At 37.0% G+C, this 14,533-nt stretch overlaps 1 protein-coding gene and 1 non-coding gene across 5 annotated transcripts in view; one reads left to right on the top strand and one right to left on the bottom strand.

Moving 5' to 3' along the window:
* The window catches only part of LOC121387464 (ubiquitin-conjugating enzyme E2 E1-like), a 44,813-nt gene extending 39,937 nt beyond the window's left edge, over window positions 1-4,876 (top strand). For all 4 annotated transcript variants that reach the window (XM_041518589.1, XM_041518588.1, XM_041518587.1 and 1 more), the window contains exon 5: window positions 306-4,876. In XM_041518589.1, coding sequence (XP_041374523.1) covers window positions 306-551 — 246 coding nt within the window. In that variant the 3' untranslated portion in view covers window positions 552-4,876. The remainder of the gene's footprint in view (window positions 1-305) is intronic.
* Window positions 4,877-8,582: 3,706 nt separating this feature from the next.
* Window positions 8,583-8,654, bottom strand: Trnap-ugg. Its single transcript has one exon. It is a non-coding gene; the product is annotated as a tRNA-Pro (tRNA).
* Between the last annotated feature and the right edge of the window lie 5,879 nt (window positions 8,655-14,533).

The raw sequence follows: 14,533 nt of genomic DNA, 5'->3' as shown, positions 1-14,533 counted from the left end.
GGGACAGGACTGGAGAATGTGGGCTAGTGTTTGTGGAACAGTGCCACATGGGCACTCGTCCGTGTGAGAGATTTTCAGCCTGAATAGATGCGAGAGGAGCTGACAGTGTCCTGTTCTTAGCCTGAAGATGGTGACCTGTTGTGACCTGTTCAGCTGGTAGATGCCATTCCCTTCAGGCCCTCAGGCCCTATCTGCAGACGCTGCCTCCACATGTTCTTGAAGTGGTTTTTTAGAAGGGTCTTGAACTATACCATATAATTTATATTTATTTATTTATTTATTTGTTTGTTTTTTTTCCCTTCCAGGTGATATTCCGTACCCGGATTTACCACTGTAACATCAACAGCCAGGGTACAATCTGCCTGGACATTCTGAAGGACAATTGGAGCCCTGCCCTGACGATTTCGAAAGTGCTTCTCTCCGTATGTTCACTCCTCACAGACTGTAACCCCAACGACCCACTGGTCGGCAGTATTGCCCAGCAGTACACGACCAACCGCGAAGAACACGATCGTGTCGCGCGGCAGTGGACCAAGCGATACGCCACATAACTCGACGGGGAAGAAGGGGGGGTGGGGGGATTTTTGTGACAAGTGTTTTTTGGGGTGGGGTTTTTTTTTTTTTTTTTTTTTTTTTTTTTGTGCATGTTGGTTCTATGTGGGCCTTTTCGTGGTAATGTGATTTCAATAGGAATGCCTGGCGGAGAAAAACAAAATTGCACACACTTTTTATGTCAAGTTTTGGTGTTTGAAAAAAAAAGGAGGGTAAAAAACGAAAAACATTGGATTAACAGAGAATGGAGATTTTTCAATTTCTGGCAGAAAAAAAAAAATGTCACGCACTTTGTATTGTCAAGTTTTCGGTGTGTTAGAAAAAGGAGGAAAAAAAAAGAATTGGATCAGCAAAGAATGGAGATTTTCAGTTTCTGGCAGATTTGTTTCCGTACACAGTTTTGTTGGGTGTCCGGGGGAAAAGGAGAAAAAAAAAACATTGGATCGGCAGAGATGGAGATTTTCAGTTTTTCTTCCAGTCTGTAACCCGGTTGTGATTGTGGATGTCTAGTATATTTAAATAATGATTGTGTATGTATGCCTGCAATTTTTTTTTTTTTAATAAATTCCGAGGCAGGTGTGTGCGATACGCTTTATATAATCCTGCATTGTGTCAGTGCGCCTTATTGTCCAATTTGGAATTACTGGCTGTGGTATAGGAGGAGTAGCTCACCGATGTTGAGACTTGAACTCACATACTGTGGTAGGAGCTAGTGAAAATTATCATAGTCTATTGAAAAATAACGATTGTACTATCAATAATTAGAGAAGCATTTTATGTTTATTTTCTCTTACTGTGTCTCTGAAGTAAAATATTAAAAATAGATTTGAGCAATAGCTTTTTTTGTTTGGCCCGCTGTGGATAATGAAGATCAGTGATTTAATAATGTCAAGGTGAATCTCAAAAAATCGGCGTGACCTATTTATCGGTTATGCAGAAATAAATCCAGGTAACCCATTTTCTTTTTGCATAACCCATTATATTCAAGTAAATTGTGATCTAAAACAAATTTGATGGCAAACAAAAAATAGTTCATGCAAAATCAGATTTGCGAGAGCAATGCGCTAACGAAACGATCGTTCTCATAATTTTCAGAGACTGAATTCATACAGTAATCAAACCAACAGTAACGCCACCTATAGTCCGACCCATCCTCCTACAGATATGTTCTCTGTTTTAATTTCACTTTGGTTTGACGTAACAAAGAAAAGTAAAAATGTTTTGGGAATAAAATCGGCGTAGCGAGAGATCTTTTATATTAATATATATGCACCATCCCATAGACACGATAACACATATCACAGCCTTCGATATACCAGTCGTGGTGCACTGACTGGAACGTGAAATAGCCCAGTAGGCCCACCTACAGGAATCGATCCTAGACTGACAGCACAACAAGAGAACGTTTTTACCACTGTGCTACATCATCATCTCTTTGCCGCTGCCACGCGCGCCCGCCCCCCCCCCCCCCCCCCCCCCCCCGATTGTGAATAGGTTCCTGTTTTATCGGCAATATTTTAAGCCATCACTAGATAAACTATAGATTTTATCCCCACCTGAACAACAGATGACCGTCTGCCCAGAGTTTTGGAAGGGATTTTTTTAATTGGGGGTTTGCAGAGGCGGATCTAAGGGGACCCAGGCCCCCCTAAATTTTGCAACAATTTTTTTTTTTTTTTTTTTTTTTTTTACATTGGAGAATCCCCTCCCTCAAATGGATTTTCTGGATCCGCCACTGGTTTGGATAATGTTTTCCCCTTGTCCTTCAAATATACATGATTCTCAATCTGCAGTATTTCCAATGTTCTAAAAATATAAAATAAATTTTCATTCCTGCACCCATTTTGAAAACAATTTGGATGAAAGTTTAGCATTTTATTTATAACTTAGTGTTGTGTTAGATATTTTCCATGACTCAGTCTTATAAAATGTGTTGCAAATACAAATTTTATTCTCGTGTGTTAAGTCTTTAAATTTAAATACATGTATTAATAATATAGTCAAATATGTTTGCGCAGTACCTCTATAAAGAGGAGTCTGTCTCAAACACCCCTATACTGATCTCAAACCTGTATTTTAACGGCCACCTGTTTTAAGGGGATTTCTTAATATAATTTAAACGAATATATTATATGAAAATCTCTGTCACTAGCCCAGACCTTGACAACATTTGATATGATAATAAACATCTTAATGCTAATGTCTTGCATTCCTGACTTTATTATAAAAATTTTACTTCCAGGGGAAATACAGGTGCATAGTGACCGAATAGTTTGGCAAAATTAATCAAAAAGGATGTACAGGGTTAAAACGGGAAAATCTTAAGCTGTGTATCTGCCTGCCATCCGCAACCCCCCCCCCCCCCCCCCCCATATCTCCATATCTGCTTGTATCTTAATAAAATTCTACTTAAAATAATAAGTTTGTATATTTGTACTTGTTAAACCAAAGATATTTGGTCGTATATATATAAATTTGAGAGCAATATTATAAATTGTAAACTGATGGTGAGTGTGTTCTGTATTGCGATTGGTTAATTGCATTCTTTTTCCGGGATCAAATAAAAATAACACCTGGAAAGCTAATGACGTTAATAGAAAGTGATGTCATTAGTAATTGGAACAACCCAAGTTGAATTTTTACGGGTCTACAGTTAGATTGTAGCCAGGGTTTTTTTCTCAAGAAATGCCATATATACAGAACTTTCTTTCCATAGGAAAACGATTCAGTTTACAATCAACAGAACCATATGGAGTTTTTAGATTTGCAGGTGTTATTGTCTATTTGATGCCTGCAAATGTTTCATTTTTAACCTCAGGCTAATGCCTTCGGTCAAAAATGATATTTGCGAGATTAAATGGACAATAACACCCGCAAATCTAAGAACTCCATATGATTATCTCCTAATTCAACACTTTGCTGCAATTTTTGTAAGAAATGAGTGAGGATCATTGCTTTCTTTGTGTTATTTTTAGCTGTCATGAATTTTACCAGGAAGTATAATTAAAAGAACTAAAATTATGAACAGAAATGAAATTTATGTTTCACTTTAGTTTTGCTAGTTAATTAATTTTTTGTGTGGACACTTTCTAAAATTGATGCACATACTCTAATGAATGCATATAATAGTTTTGGTTCAGTGTATTTTACCTATTTATTTCATGTATTTTAAGTGTTTCTACTTGTATCTGTAAAATTGAAAGAATTGTCAACATATTGCACTGCATGTGTCAACACGACTGGTTATACTCAATGTTTCAACACAAAATAGACTGGTTAGATTACATCTGTCAACACAAAATATATTTATTATACTACATCTATCAACACAAAATAGATTGGTTATACTGAATGTGACGACACAAAATAGACTGGTTATACTAAATGTGTCAACACAATAGACTGGTTATACTGAATGTGACGACACAAAATAGACTGGTTATACTAAATGTGTCAACACAATAGACTGGTTATACTGAATGTGTCAACACAAAAGAGACTGGTTATATTGAATGTATCGACACAAAAGAGACTGGTTATACTGAATGTGTCAACACGAAATAGACTGGTTTTACTGAATGTGTCAACATAAAATAGACTGGTTTTACTGAATGTGGCAACATAAAATAGACTGGTTATACTACATCTATCAACACAAAATAGACTGGTTATTTTACATTTATAAAATGGTAAATATAATTATAATTATTTGGGTGTAATTTTTTGTGATTTTTTTGTGATCGTGTAATTGACTGTGTAATCTAAAGCTGTCACATGATGTATGATTGATCTGAGATCAAACCGCGTCGGTGGGTCCATTAGGCTTTTTTTGTGGCTCGCCCAGTGCCCCACAGCTGATAAACAATGACCGTGGTATGTGCTATTCTGTCTGTGAGATGGTGTATATAAAATATCCTTTGCTGTTAAATAGAGTGACAGCGGGTTTCCTCTTTTCACCTGCGTAGTGTCGCATATCCAATGAGATTTAACCATAAATAAAATGTACAGGTAAATAAAATAAAAAAATTTAAAATTAATTCATGGAATAATCTTTATATTTAAAAAAACAAACAAATTGTGTTCATTATGCATCTTTGAGATCAATAGCTGATGATTAACAAATCAATGTGCTCTAGTGGTGTCGTTAAACAAAACAAACTTCTTGTATACGATGTGTAGGTTATATATTGTCTACAAGATGGAAATATTTTATTTAACAGCACATTTTATTTACGGTTATATGGTGTCGAACGTATGGTTAAGGACCACCCATACTGAGAGAGGAAACCCGCTGTTGCCACTTCATGAATTACTCTTTTCAATTAGCAGCAAGGGATCTTTTATATGCGCCATCCCACTGACAGTATAGCACATACTATGGCCTTTGATATACCAGTCTGGTGCACTGGCTGGAGCGAGAAATAGCCCAATTGGCCCACCGACGGGGATCGATCCCAGATCAACCGCGTATCAAGCAAACGCTTTACCAGTGGGCTACATCCTGCCCTGCCTACAAGAATACACCTAGTTACAAAAAAATCTGTTAAATGTATGGGGGGGTTTTGTGTGTGTTTTTTTTTTTTAATCGTATCCTTTTTTTACAATTACAAATTTGGCTGGTGCACTTTCAGTTGAGTTCAGTACAATTCTGACACCACAATCATTGACCTTAATTAATGAAGAAATCGGTGATTGAAGGCAGTTTATGGAATTCACTTTTTATTACATAAAATTTATTTTAAAGGCATACTGTCACAGACCACTGACTTGTTAAATGGCCTAACAAAGTATTACCTAAACAAATATAAATTTGATTTTCCCCTAAATGTACTTTATTCAAACATCTGTGTAACCACCATACTCCACTTACTAATGATATTTTTTATGGCAATGGTCTATACTTCAAAAGCCAATATTGCCAAGCGGGTTGACATGGATTTTATTCCATCATGGTTCAGTTATGGTGATGCGATAACTAGTTTTGGTTTCCAAATATTAATGTAATTATCATTTATTATCCATTTTTAGAGAAATGAGGTCCTTAAATCTGTGACGGTATGCCTTTAAAGTGACGGACCCTAGTTTTTAAACACTACTGCATATTTTTCACAGTTAGAGCTGGGGTTTTTTTAATAACTGAAATTAGACACTACTTACATTTTATTGTTTAGGCTATCCGTTTCCATACATCCGAGTGTTTCTGGTCATTCTGGTGTTTGAAAATACCACGAAATGCATTTTCCATAATTCTAATAAACGCACATACCTCTGAGAAGTAACTGTTATGAATACAAGCTCTGTTCTATTTTTAGAGGGTATTTCCCCATTTCAACGCCACAGTCTCTTTGTTTCACTTTATCTAGACGTGTTACAGGTTTTGTATATCATTAACCAAACTTAGTGTCCATTTTCACAGGCTGAAACTACGATTTGCGCCGTTAACGATGGGTCCCAGATTTTTTAACCTATCTTAGAGCTACGATATCGTATAACCGTCGTAGGCTGTGGCATGCGTCATAGCTTTCGATGTTTTTTTTTACAATATCCAGGGCAAGCTCTGGCCTGGTGCTTATAAAACTTTTGGAGTCTAGACTCGTAACAGTCTGAGACATTAATGTCATGACAACGCCATACAAATTGTATGCAAGTGACATCATTAGAGATTGAGTCTGGACTCGAAACATTTTATAAGCAAGGGCCAGACACTCGCCAAATTTGATGATTGCAAATTATAAAACCAATTGGCAAATTTATTTTAATTTGGCAAAAGAATTTCATGTATTAATTGACGTTTTGTTACAAAATAACTGGGTATCTATAAAATTGATAATTTGGCGAAATTTTCTGCTGACCCAGAGCCAGCCCTGCATTATCGTAATATGAAGATGGGTTCGGAAATCTGTAGCCTGGTTTATATATGACCAACAGCATGCTTGATCACAAAATTGTGGCCCGTGAAATGTTATCTGGAGACGGACTAACTGGGTTCTTGTTTCGCTACCTCTGCACTACCAATGGCCTTGTCGGGCTTATCTTATTGTATGGAAGGACGAGTGTGCAAAAGGAGGAGAGCATGATCGACAGAAGGATGAATGAGCGGATGTTTTGTGCCAGTAGGATAGAGTAGACTTGGATGTATAACATAGCAAGGGTATATTATATTTGTCTTTTGGAAATAAAGGCAGTCCACAGTGATTGGTTGTTTTGTTTTTATTGAGTCCATAGAGGTGTGATTGTGGAGTGGGGCAGGCAGAATACACCAGCTTCGGTCAGGTCAGGCCATATAGCTCAATGTGCACATTCAGAGCAAGCTGTGTAGCTCACCTGACATGGGCACAGCAGTGGCGTAGAAGGTGTCAAAGGGGGGGGGGGGGGGGGGCACTTTTATATTTACAAACGTTTACACTATTTTAAAGCAAATATAAATCAAAATATCTGAAAAGTGGGGGGCTAATGCCCCCTCCCCTCCCCCCACTTCCTACGCCAGTGCATAGGTGTTGACTCGTCCATCCTGGACAGGTTATACTTCGATTAGCAGCAAGGGATCTTTTATATGCAGCATGCCACAGATGGAATAACACATACCACGGCCTTTGTTACATCTGTTACGCAGCATAGGCTAGAATGAGAAACTGCTCAATGGACCCACTAATTGGGATCGACCCTAGATCATCGGGGAAAATGCTTTACCACTGGTCTGTTCTGCCCCATGTGCTGAGGTGTCATTAATAGCAAGGGATATTTTATGTGCACCATCTCACAGGCAAGATGGTACATACCACAGCCTTTGATATACTAGTACCAGTCATTGTGCACCGGTTTGAACAAGAAAATGGCCCAATGGGCCCACTAACGGAGATTGATCCCAAACTGACCACGCATCAAGTGAGTGCTTTACCACTGGTCTGTGTCATTAAACAAATGCTCCTTTTGTTTACTAAATAATTACTGTAAATCATGAAATTAATGCGTCATGATATTTTTGTGTCCGTACATGAGTGAAAAAAAATGCGTATTTTTATTAATGCGTCTGGCAAAAGTCCACATCACATAAAAACCACAGTTGTGTTCTTATTATATTGTTTGGGCTTCATCTTTCATGTTAAAAGAAGTCGGTAGTTGTTTTGACAGCTACTACATAAAGGTCCCTTTGAATTGATGGGTAATCAAAGGAAGAAAGGAAGGAATGTTTTATTTAACGACGCACTCAACACATTTTATTTATGGTTATATGGCATCAGACATATGGTTACAGACCACACAAATATTGACAGAGGAAACCTGTCAACACTTCACAGGCTACTCTTCGATTAGCAGCAAGGGATCTTTTATATGCACCATTCCACAGACAGAGTAGTACATACCACGGCCTTTGATATACCAGTCGTGGTGCAACGGCTGGAATGATGGGTGATCAAGGGCAAGATCTAGCTCAGCTGGTAAAGTGCTCAGTTGGGGTGCTATGGTTGCAGGATCGAATCACCTCAATGGACCCATTCTCTGATTGGGTTTTTTTCCCATCCAGACTTCTATATCAACGGTCATGGTATATGCTGTTCTGTCTTTGTAAAAGTGCAAATAAAAGACACCTTGCTGCTAATGGAAAAATAAAGTAGGTTCCCTCTATTAAAGACTCAGATTTACTAAATGTTTGACATCCAATAGCTGATAATAAATGAAGCAATGGGGTCAAGTGGTGTCATTGACTGAAACAATTTTAACTTTATTAAAGAAAACAAATGTATACTGACTGGATTCAATCCTTTCACGTAAGTACTCTGTTGACTGTACTAAATTCCACCATACAACCAGTTTAGATGTCACCAATTACCAGTGAATATCAAACCTATTTTATCTTATTACACAGTATATATATCATACGAACTCTTTGGGTTGCATGTCGGTTACCACCTAAAATCAACAGAATATAAATAAAAAAGAAAACAAAAAAAAAGATTTATAACAGCTAAAGAAAAAAAAGATCTATAACAAAAAAAACTAATTATGAGATGAGAAAAACAAAAAATATAGGGCTCGTCCGGGATTCGAACCCGGGGCCTCTCGCACCCAAAGCGAGAATCATACCCCTAGACCAACGAGCCATGTTTACGAGGTTGTTAAATATATATATGAATGTAAATCAACACGTTTTTCAGATAAGATCGGGTTATATATTTAAAAATACTAGTATTATTATTCGTTAATAGTGTTATATGCTTTTTATTATAGGGTTATGGATTTTGGTTGCAGTTATTATTAGCAGTTACTATTTATGTGCTCCCTTATTTTTTTTTTTTTCCATCATACGCTGAAACAATATAGGGGGGATAACTCTTGGTGTCGTGGCGTGCCAAAGCCCGAGTTGGCCGTAGACATAATAATAATAATAATAGTAATAATAATAATAATAAGGCCGCATGTAACAAAATACATTAAATTAATGAAAAAAAAAAAAAAAAAATAGGAATAAAACGATGTCAATAGTATAAACTTGGGTTTATAGGTGTAGGGCCTATGCCATAGGCTATGGGGCGTCACTTGACTTAGTTGCCACCGTGGGTCATTTGGACTTTGCCTTAATTTAAAGGTAAAATTCGATCGGCCTTTGCCCTAAAAATTGCCAACATATACTTATTTAACAACGACACCACTATTTATTAATTAGTCATCGGCTATTGGGTGTCAAACATTTTGCTATTCTGACTTCAGAAGAAACCTAGCTGCCACGTTTCATTTTTGGGGTATGGCGCTATGGAATTGAATATTAATAATGTGTGTGATGAATGCAACCGCATTTGACAGGGGATATGGGGGCCTCCCTCAGAAAGAAAATGGGTTAAGTTTAGAGTTAGGGTTAAGAAAATCATACAGTAATGATAAGATTCATTAATGTTAACTTAAAAAAATAAAATCTGCCAAAATATTTGGGTATGGCGCGATATCCGTTTTGCCTTCTGGTAGAATCCCCGTAGATGAGGCGCAATTAAACCCCGTTGTTTCTGACAGGTGGGAGAAATAAGTTTGCATTTGTTTGTGTGTGTATTCTGTAATATATATAATATATTGTTTTACTAAAACTAGAAAAGGGGGAATCGGGCCTCTTGTTCCCCCGCCGGAATCCGCACCTCACTAACAACAATTAATGGATTATTTATATGCATGTTCCCACAGACAAGACAGCACATGCCACTTTGGTATAACATTTCATTTCAACTTATTTTCGTGCTTATATCAAATTAAGGTTCAAGGACGCTGTCCTGGGAACACACCTCAGCTATCTGGGCTGTCTGTCCAGGACAGTGGATCAGTTGTTAGTTGTTAGTGAAAGAAAGAACAGGGTACACGTAGTGGTCTTACACCTACCCATTGAGTCGTTAAAACTCACTCTGGGTGGGACTATAACGGGCTGCGAACCATATACCTCGCAGCCGTATGTCCGATGGCTTAACCACGACACCACCGAGGCCGGTTTTTGGTATAACAGTTGTAGAGCACTAAATGAGACTGGGGAAATCCCAACTGGTCCGCCGTGTGTGTGTGTGTGTGTGTGGGGGGGGGGGGGGGGTCGATCCTACGACCAATATATTTCAAGCATGCGCTCTACTGACATTGGCGTATCCAGGATGGGTTACAAAGGTCTCGTTACACTCGCTCCCGTTTGAAATGTCCTTTTTATGATTTTTTTTTTTGTTATTGAAATTTATTATGCACAGTATTGTGACCGTTCACATAATATGTAACGCTATTTTTGTCAAAAAAATAAACACCCTCTCTCTCCCTGTAACGCTCTGTATAACGCTAGATCATACACGCCCAGTACTCACCCTAAAAAATAAATATATAAATTTTGCTTGGACACACACATACACACACATAGACACACACATTCACATACATACATATATACACACACAGACACACATGCACACACACATATATACACACATACACACACACAAACACACATACACACACACACACACACACACACACACACACACACCATGCGACGTCATGCGATGGGTGTCACATAGATCTATAGATATGCATTTCAAGTAGGTTTATAACCGTTATTGTGTATGCGTCTATAAAAGTACTGTCGGAAATAGAATAAAAATGATTTTCGTCGATTATTTCTTACATATTAAACTGACACGTAAATATTTTGTAAATATCTATTTAATGATAGTCTACCTAATTTAACATTTGCTTATTTGGGCGTTCATTGATGTACATGGTGGTGTTTACTCTTGAAATTAAAAGAAAAATGTCGGTAAACAGATGCTATGTGCACTTTATTGGAACAGACTATAACACATTTTGGTCCACATGTGTCGATTTCATTGCTGTTAAAATATGTGTGGGACTGTTTCTGATGATGGTTTGCCCCTATCCCTCTCCAAAACTAAATATTTTCAGTCATTTATAAGTAACTTTTGAGCAAAACTGTCAAGAACCATTACGAGGTCTATACCGGTATTAAAGGTGCTATCTCAATGTTGCCCATTGACAGCTATTGCAAATAATTTATTTTATTTTTATTATTGTTTTTTATAACATTTTGATTTAACATATAAAGAAGACACCTTTAACAATATGCCCCATAAATGATTATAGGAAATAATTTTATTACTGATGGAAAATACATTTTTATTGGAGAATCTTTATCACAGATCGCATTATATAGCACCTTTAAATTATTGCAAGATTGTGTAAATTTCTAATGTACTTATATTGAATTTATATTCAATAAATATGCTTGTCATAATTAATAATTTATGCTGCAATTTAAATAATCAGTTAACTTGCAGTTTTAAATTAAAAGTTTGTTTAAGAGTAAATGGAATTGACACATATCGATCAAAATGTGTTATAGTCAGTTCCAATAAAGGTCACAAATCACATGTTTACTGACATCTTAGTTTAATTTCAAGAGTAAACACCACCTTGTAAATCAATGAAAGCCCAAACAAGTAAATGCTAAATTAGGTAAAGTATCATTGAATGGGTATTTACAAAATATTTACTTGTCAGTTTAATATAAAAGAAATAATCGACGAAAATCATTTTTATTCTATTTCCTACACTACCTTTTAGCTATAACTACCTACGTTAAAGATTATCGCCGTGACAGAGAGTTTATGAAGAAGAAAAAAGAGAGGAAAAGAAAGAAAAAAGAAGACAAATTGAAAAGAGAAATATTGTTTTAATGTTTAAAATGTGTTAGTAACGCTGTTCAGTACACCCACCCACCCTCTGTAATGTAAATATAACGTTTGGACCTGCACCCACCCACCTCATCGAGCGTTACGTACTAACTGAATGACCCCATACACGACTAATGTTGGCCAACTTTCTTCTATCACAACTTCTACGACTGTCCAGTTGCTAGTCTGAGCGCTCTTACAACTCGATTCTCGTCGTATAACCCATTAATTGTTAACCTGAGCGCACCCGTCATAAGTCGGGGAAATTACAACGAAACGGTCGAGTTGACCCAACTTTGTGCTGGCAGTTGGTAGTCTAAGACTAGCATAAAATGCATTGAAAACTCGTTTCTGACGAATCTGAGCATCTCTGTTTCGAAACTTCCCGGAGAACATGACCCCACCCACTGTAGAGCTCGTTCCCTTTGGAATAGCATACACATCTCAGGGTTTAATTTGTATAGTGTTTCATTTGTTTATAAAAAGTAGTGCCCCCACCTATGGTTTTTATCAGGATACGGCCATGAGCCGTAAATAAAATGTGTTGAATGAGTCGTTAAATAAAACATTTCCTTCCTTCCTTCCATTAGCTGGAGTCACCTCCAGCTTTCTCCTTATTGATATTGATATGTAGGGGAAGGCTAGAGGAAACTCTATGTAGGCCTAATGCTTTGGGAATCGTCGACAACCAAATAGTCGCAAGCTACTGTCTAAAATACAATTTTTTTCCTAAATCTGATGCCACAGAGCTTTAGTTTGATTATTCTCTAGTCCAGTCATGACATTAAACTTACATGTTATTAACCAGTCAGGGCCCCGTTCCACGAAGCGATCTTAGCCCTAAGATCAACTTAAGTGCATAGGGTAGCTATGCGTTTAAGGTAATCTTATGGCTAAGATCACTTCGTGGAACGGGGCTCTGGACCGTACCCTCCGGGGGAGGGGGGGGGGGGGGGGCTTAAATATGCAACGTCAAATGTGCCTGTAACATATACAGATTTTGAAAAAGCAGAAACGCTAAATAAATATTTTCTATCAATTGCATTAGTTGATGATGCAAATATTGCCAGGGCTTCTAAATTATGGTAGCTCTACTTCCATGGCTAGTAATATTCAATGTTGGGCTGGTAAATAACTACTGTTGCCATGCCCGATGGCTAGTGAATTTTTTGGGTCAAATGTTGCAGTTAAGTATATTTTGTAAATATGAATATCCTGCCCCAACCCCAACGTTAGTGTTTTTAAAGCTCATTGTGTGACATATTTGATTATTACTATTATTTAGTAAAAATGTATTTAACTTAAAGTAAAGTAGGGCTAGTGAAGTTTTAAAGGAACATACCCTAGTTTTTAAACACTAAGGCATATTTTTCACTATTATAGCCGTGTTTGACAACTAAAATCATACTTTGCTTAGATCTTATGATTTAGATTATCAATTTTCATACATTCGAAGTGTTTGTGGTCATCCTGGTGTTTTTAACATCACAAAATGCCTTTCTCATATTTTTAAAAAAGCACGTGCGTCTGAGAAGTAACAGTCACGGAGTCGACTTTTACTAAATGTTTAGAGGGTATTTCACCATTTCAAAGTCACAGACTCATGTTTCACTGAATTGTATCATTATCCAAATGTGTTACAGGTTTGTAGATTAATTAAACTTAGTGTTAATTTTCATGGGTTGAAACTAGGGTCTGTCCCTTTAATCGTGGTTAGTAAATTTTTTAAAATCACTGATTTCATGACTAGTGGATTTTATAAAAATTCAAGAAGCCCTGATATTGCACTTTCGATTTTTGAACAACGTTGTAGGGAATCTTTTGAGAGCTTGCCAATGACTACTGGAGAAATAAAAGACATCATTAAGATATTAGCACCTAATAAAGCAAGTGGCGCGGATGAAATAAGCCATAAACTACCGACTGGAAAGAAACAAAAACCAATCAGTTGAATGGATCCATCGAGGTGGTTCGATCCTGCGACGCAGTGATATCAGATGTTCGCGAAAGTTTAACATATCCTGCCCCACCAGTAACATTCGTCATGAACATTATCTGATTTTTTCTTCTCGTTATAATCAGTGCAACACAACTTGGTCAAAGGCCGTGGTATGTGCTATCCTGTCTGTGGGATGGAGCATATAAACGATCCCTTGCTACTAATGTAAAAATGTGACGTTTCCTCTGATGACTAAGTAAATATCAGAATTAACAAATGTTTGACATCCAATAGCCGATGGTTAATTAATCATTGTGCCCCAGTGGTGTCATTAAACAAAACAAACTTTGGTCATGAGCATAGCCAATTAGTTCTATATACTTAGAAGATGTATATACCATTATGTTTTTAAAAAGTATGGAACTTAAAAGATGTCAATAATATGGTATAGGCCTATCATCAGACATTGGCTTCAAATATTTACCATAAAAGATTTTGAAAGCCTTCATTTCGGGAAGAAACCAAATTTGATAGAAATGCCAATGTTAAAGGTCGGGGACCAGTCGGGGGGATTCCTCTAAAAAAATAAAATAATAATCAAATGCCAACTTTTGGAACAATTATTGTTTAAGCTACACTTTTTATTCCATGAATGACAAACTTTTGCCGTTTTTAGGAACTGGTCAATGTGCCCATTATAATACTGTTTAAAAATGTATCGTGTTCTTTGTATAATTCATACATAGAGATTTGTATATTGCCATTGGTTCTCTCCCTAAAACAATTTCTGGGTACGCCCTTGAGTATAACAGGTCTAAGTATCTTCAGAATGTGC

The sequence above is a fragment of the Gigantopelta aegis genome, chromosome 13 (genome assembly GCF_016097555.1).
Source record: "Gigantopelta aegis isolate Gae_Host chromosome 13, Gae_host_genome, whole genome shotgun sequence".
Classification (NCBI taxonomy): Eukaryota; Metazoa; Mollusca; class Gastropoda; order Neomphalida; family Peltospiridae; genus Gigantopelta; species Gigantopelta aegis.
This window is presented reverse-complemented; position numbering and strand designations above follow the sequence as displayed.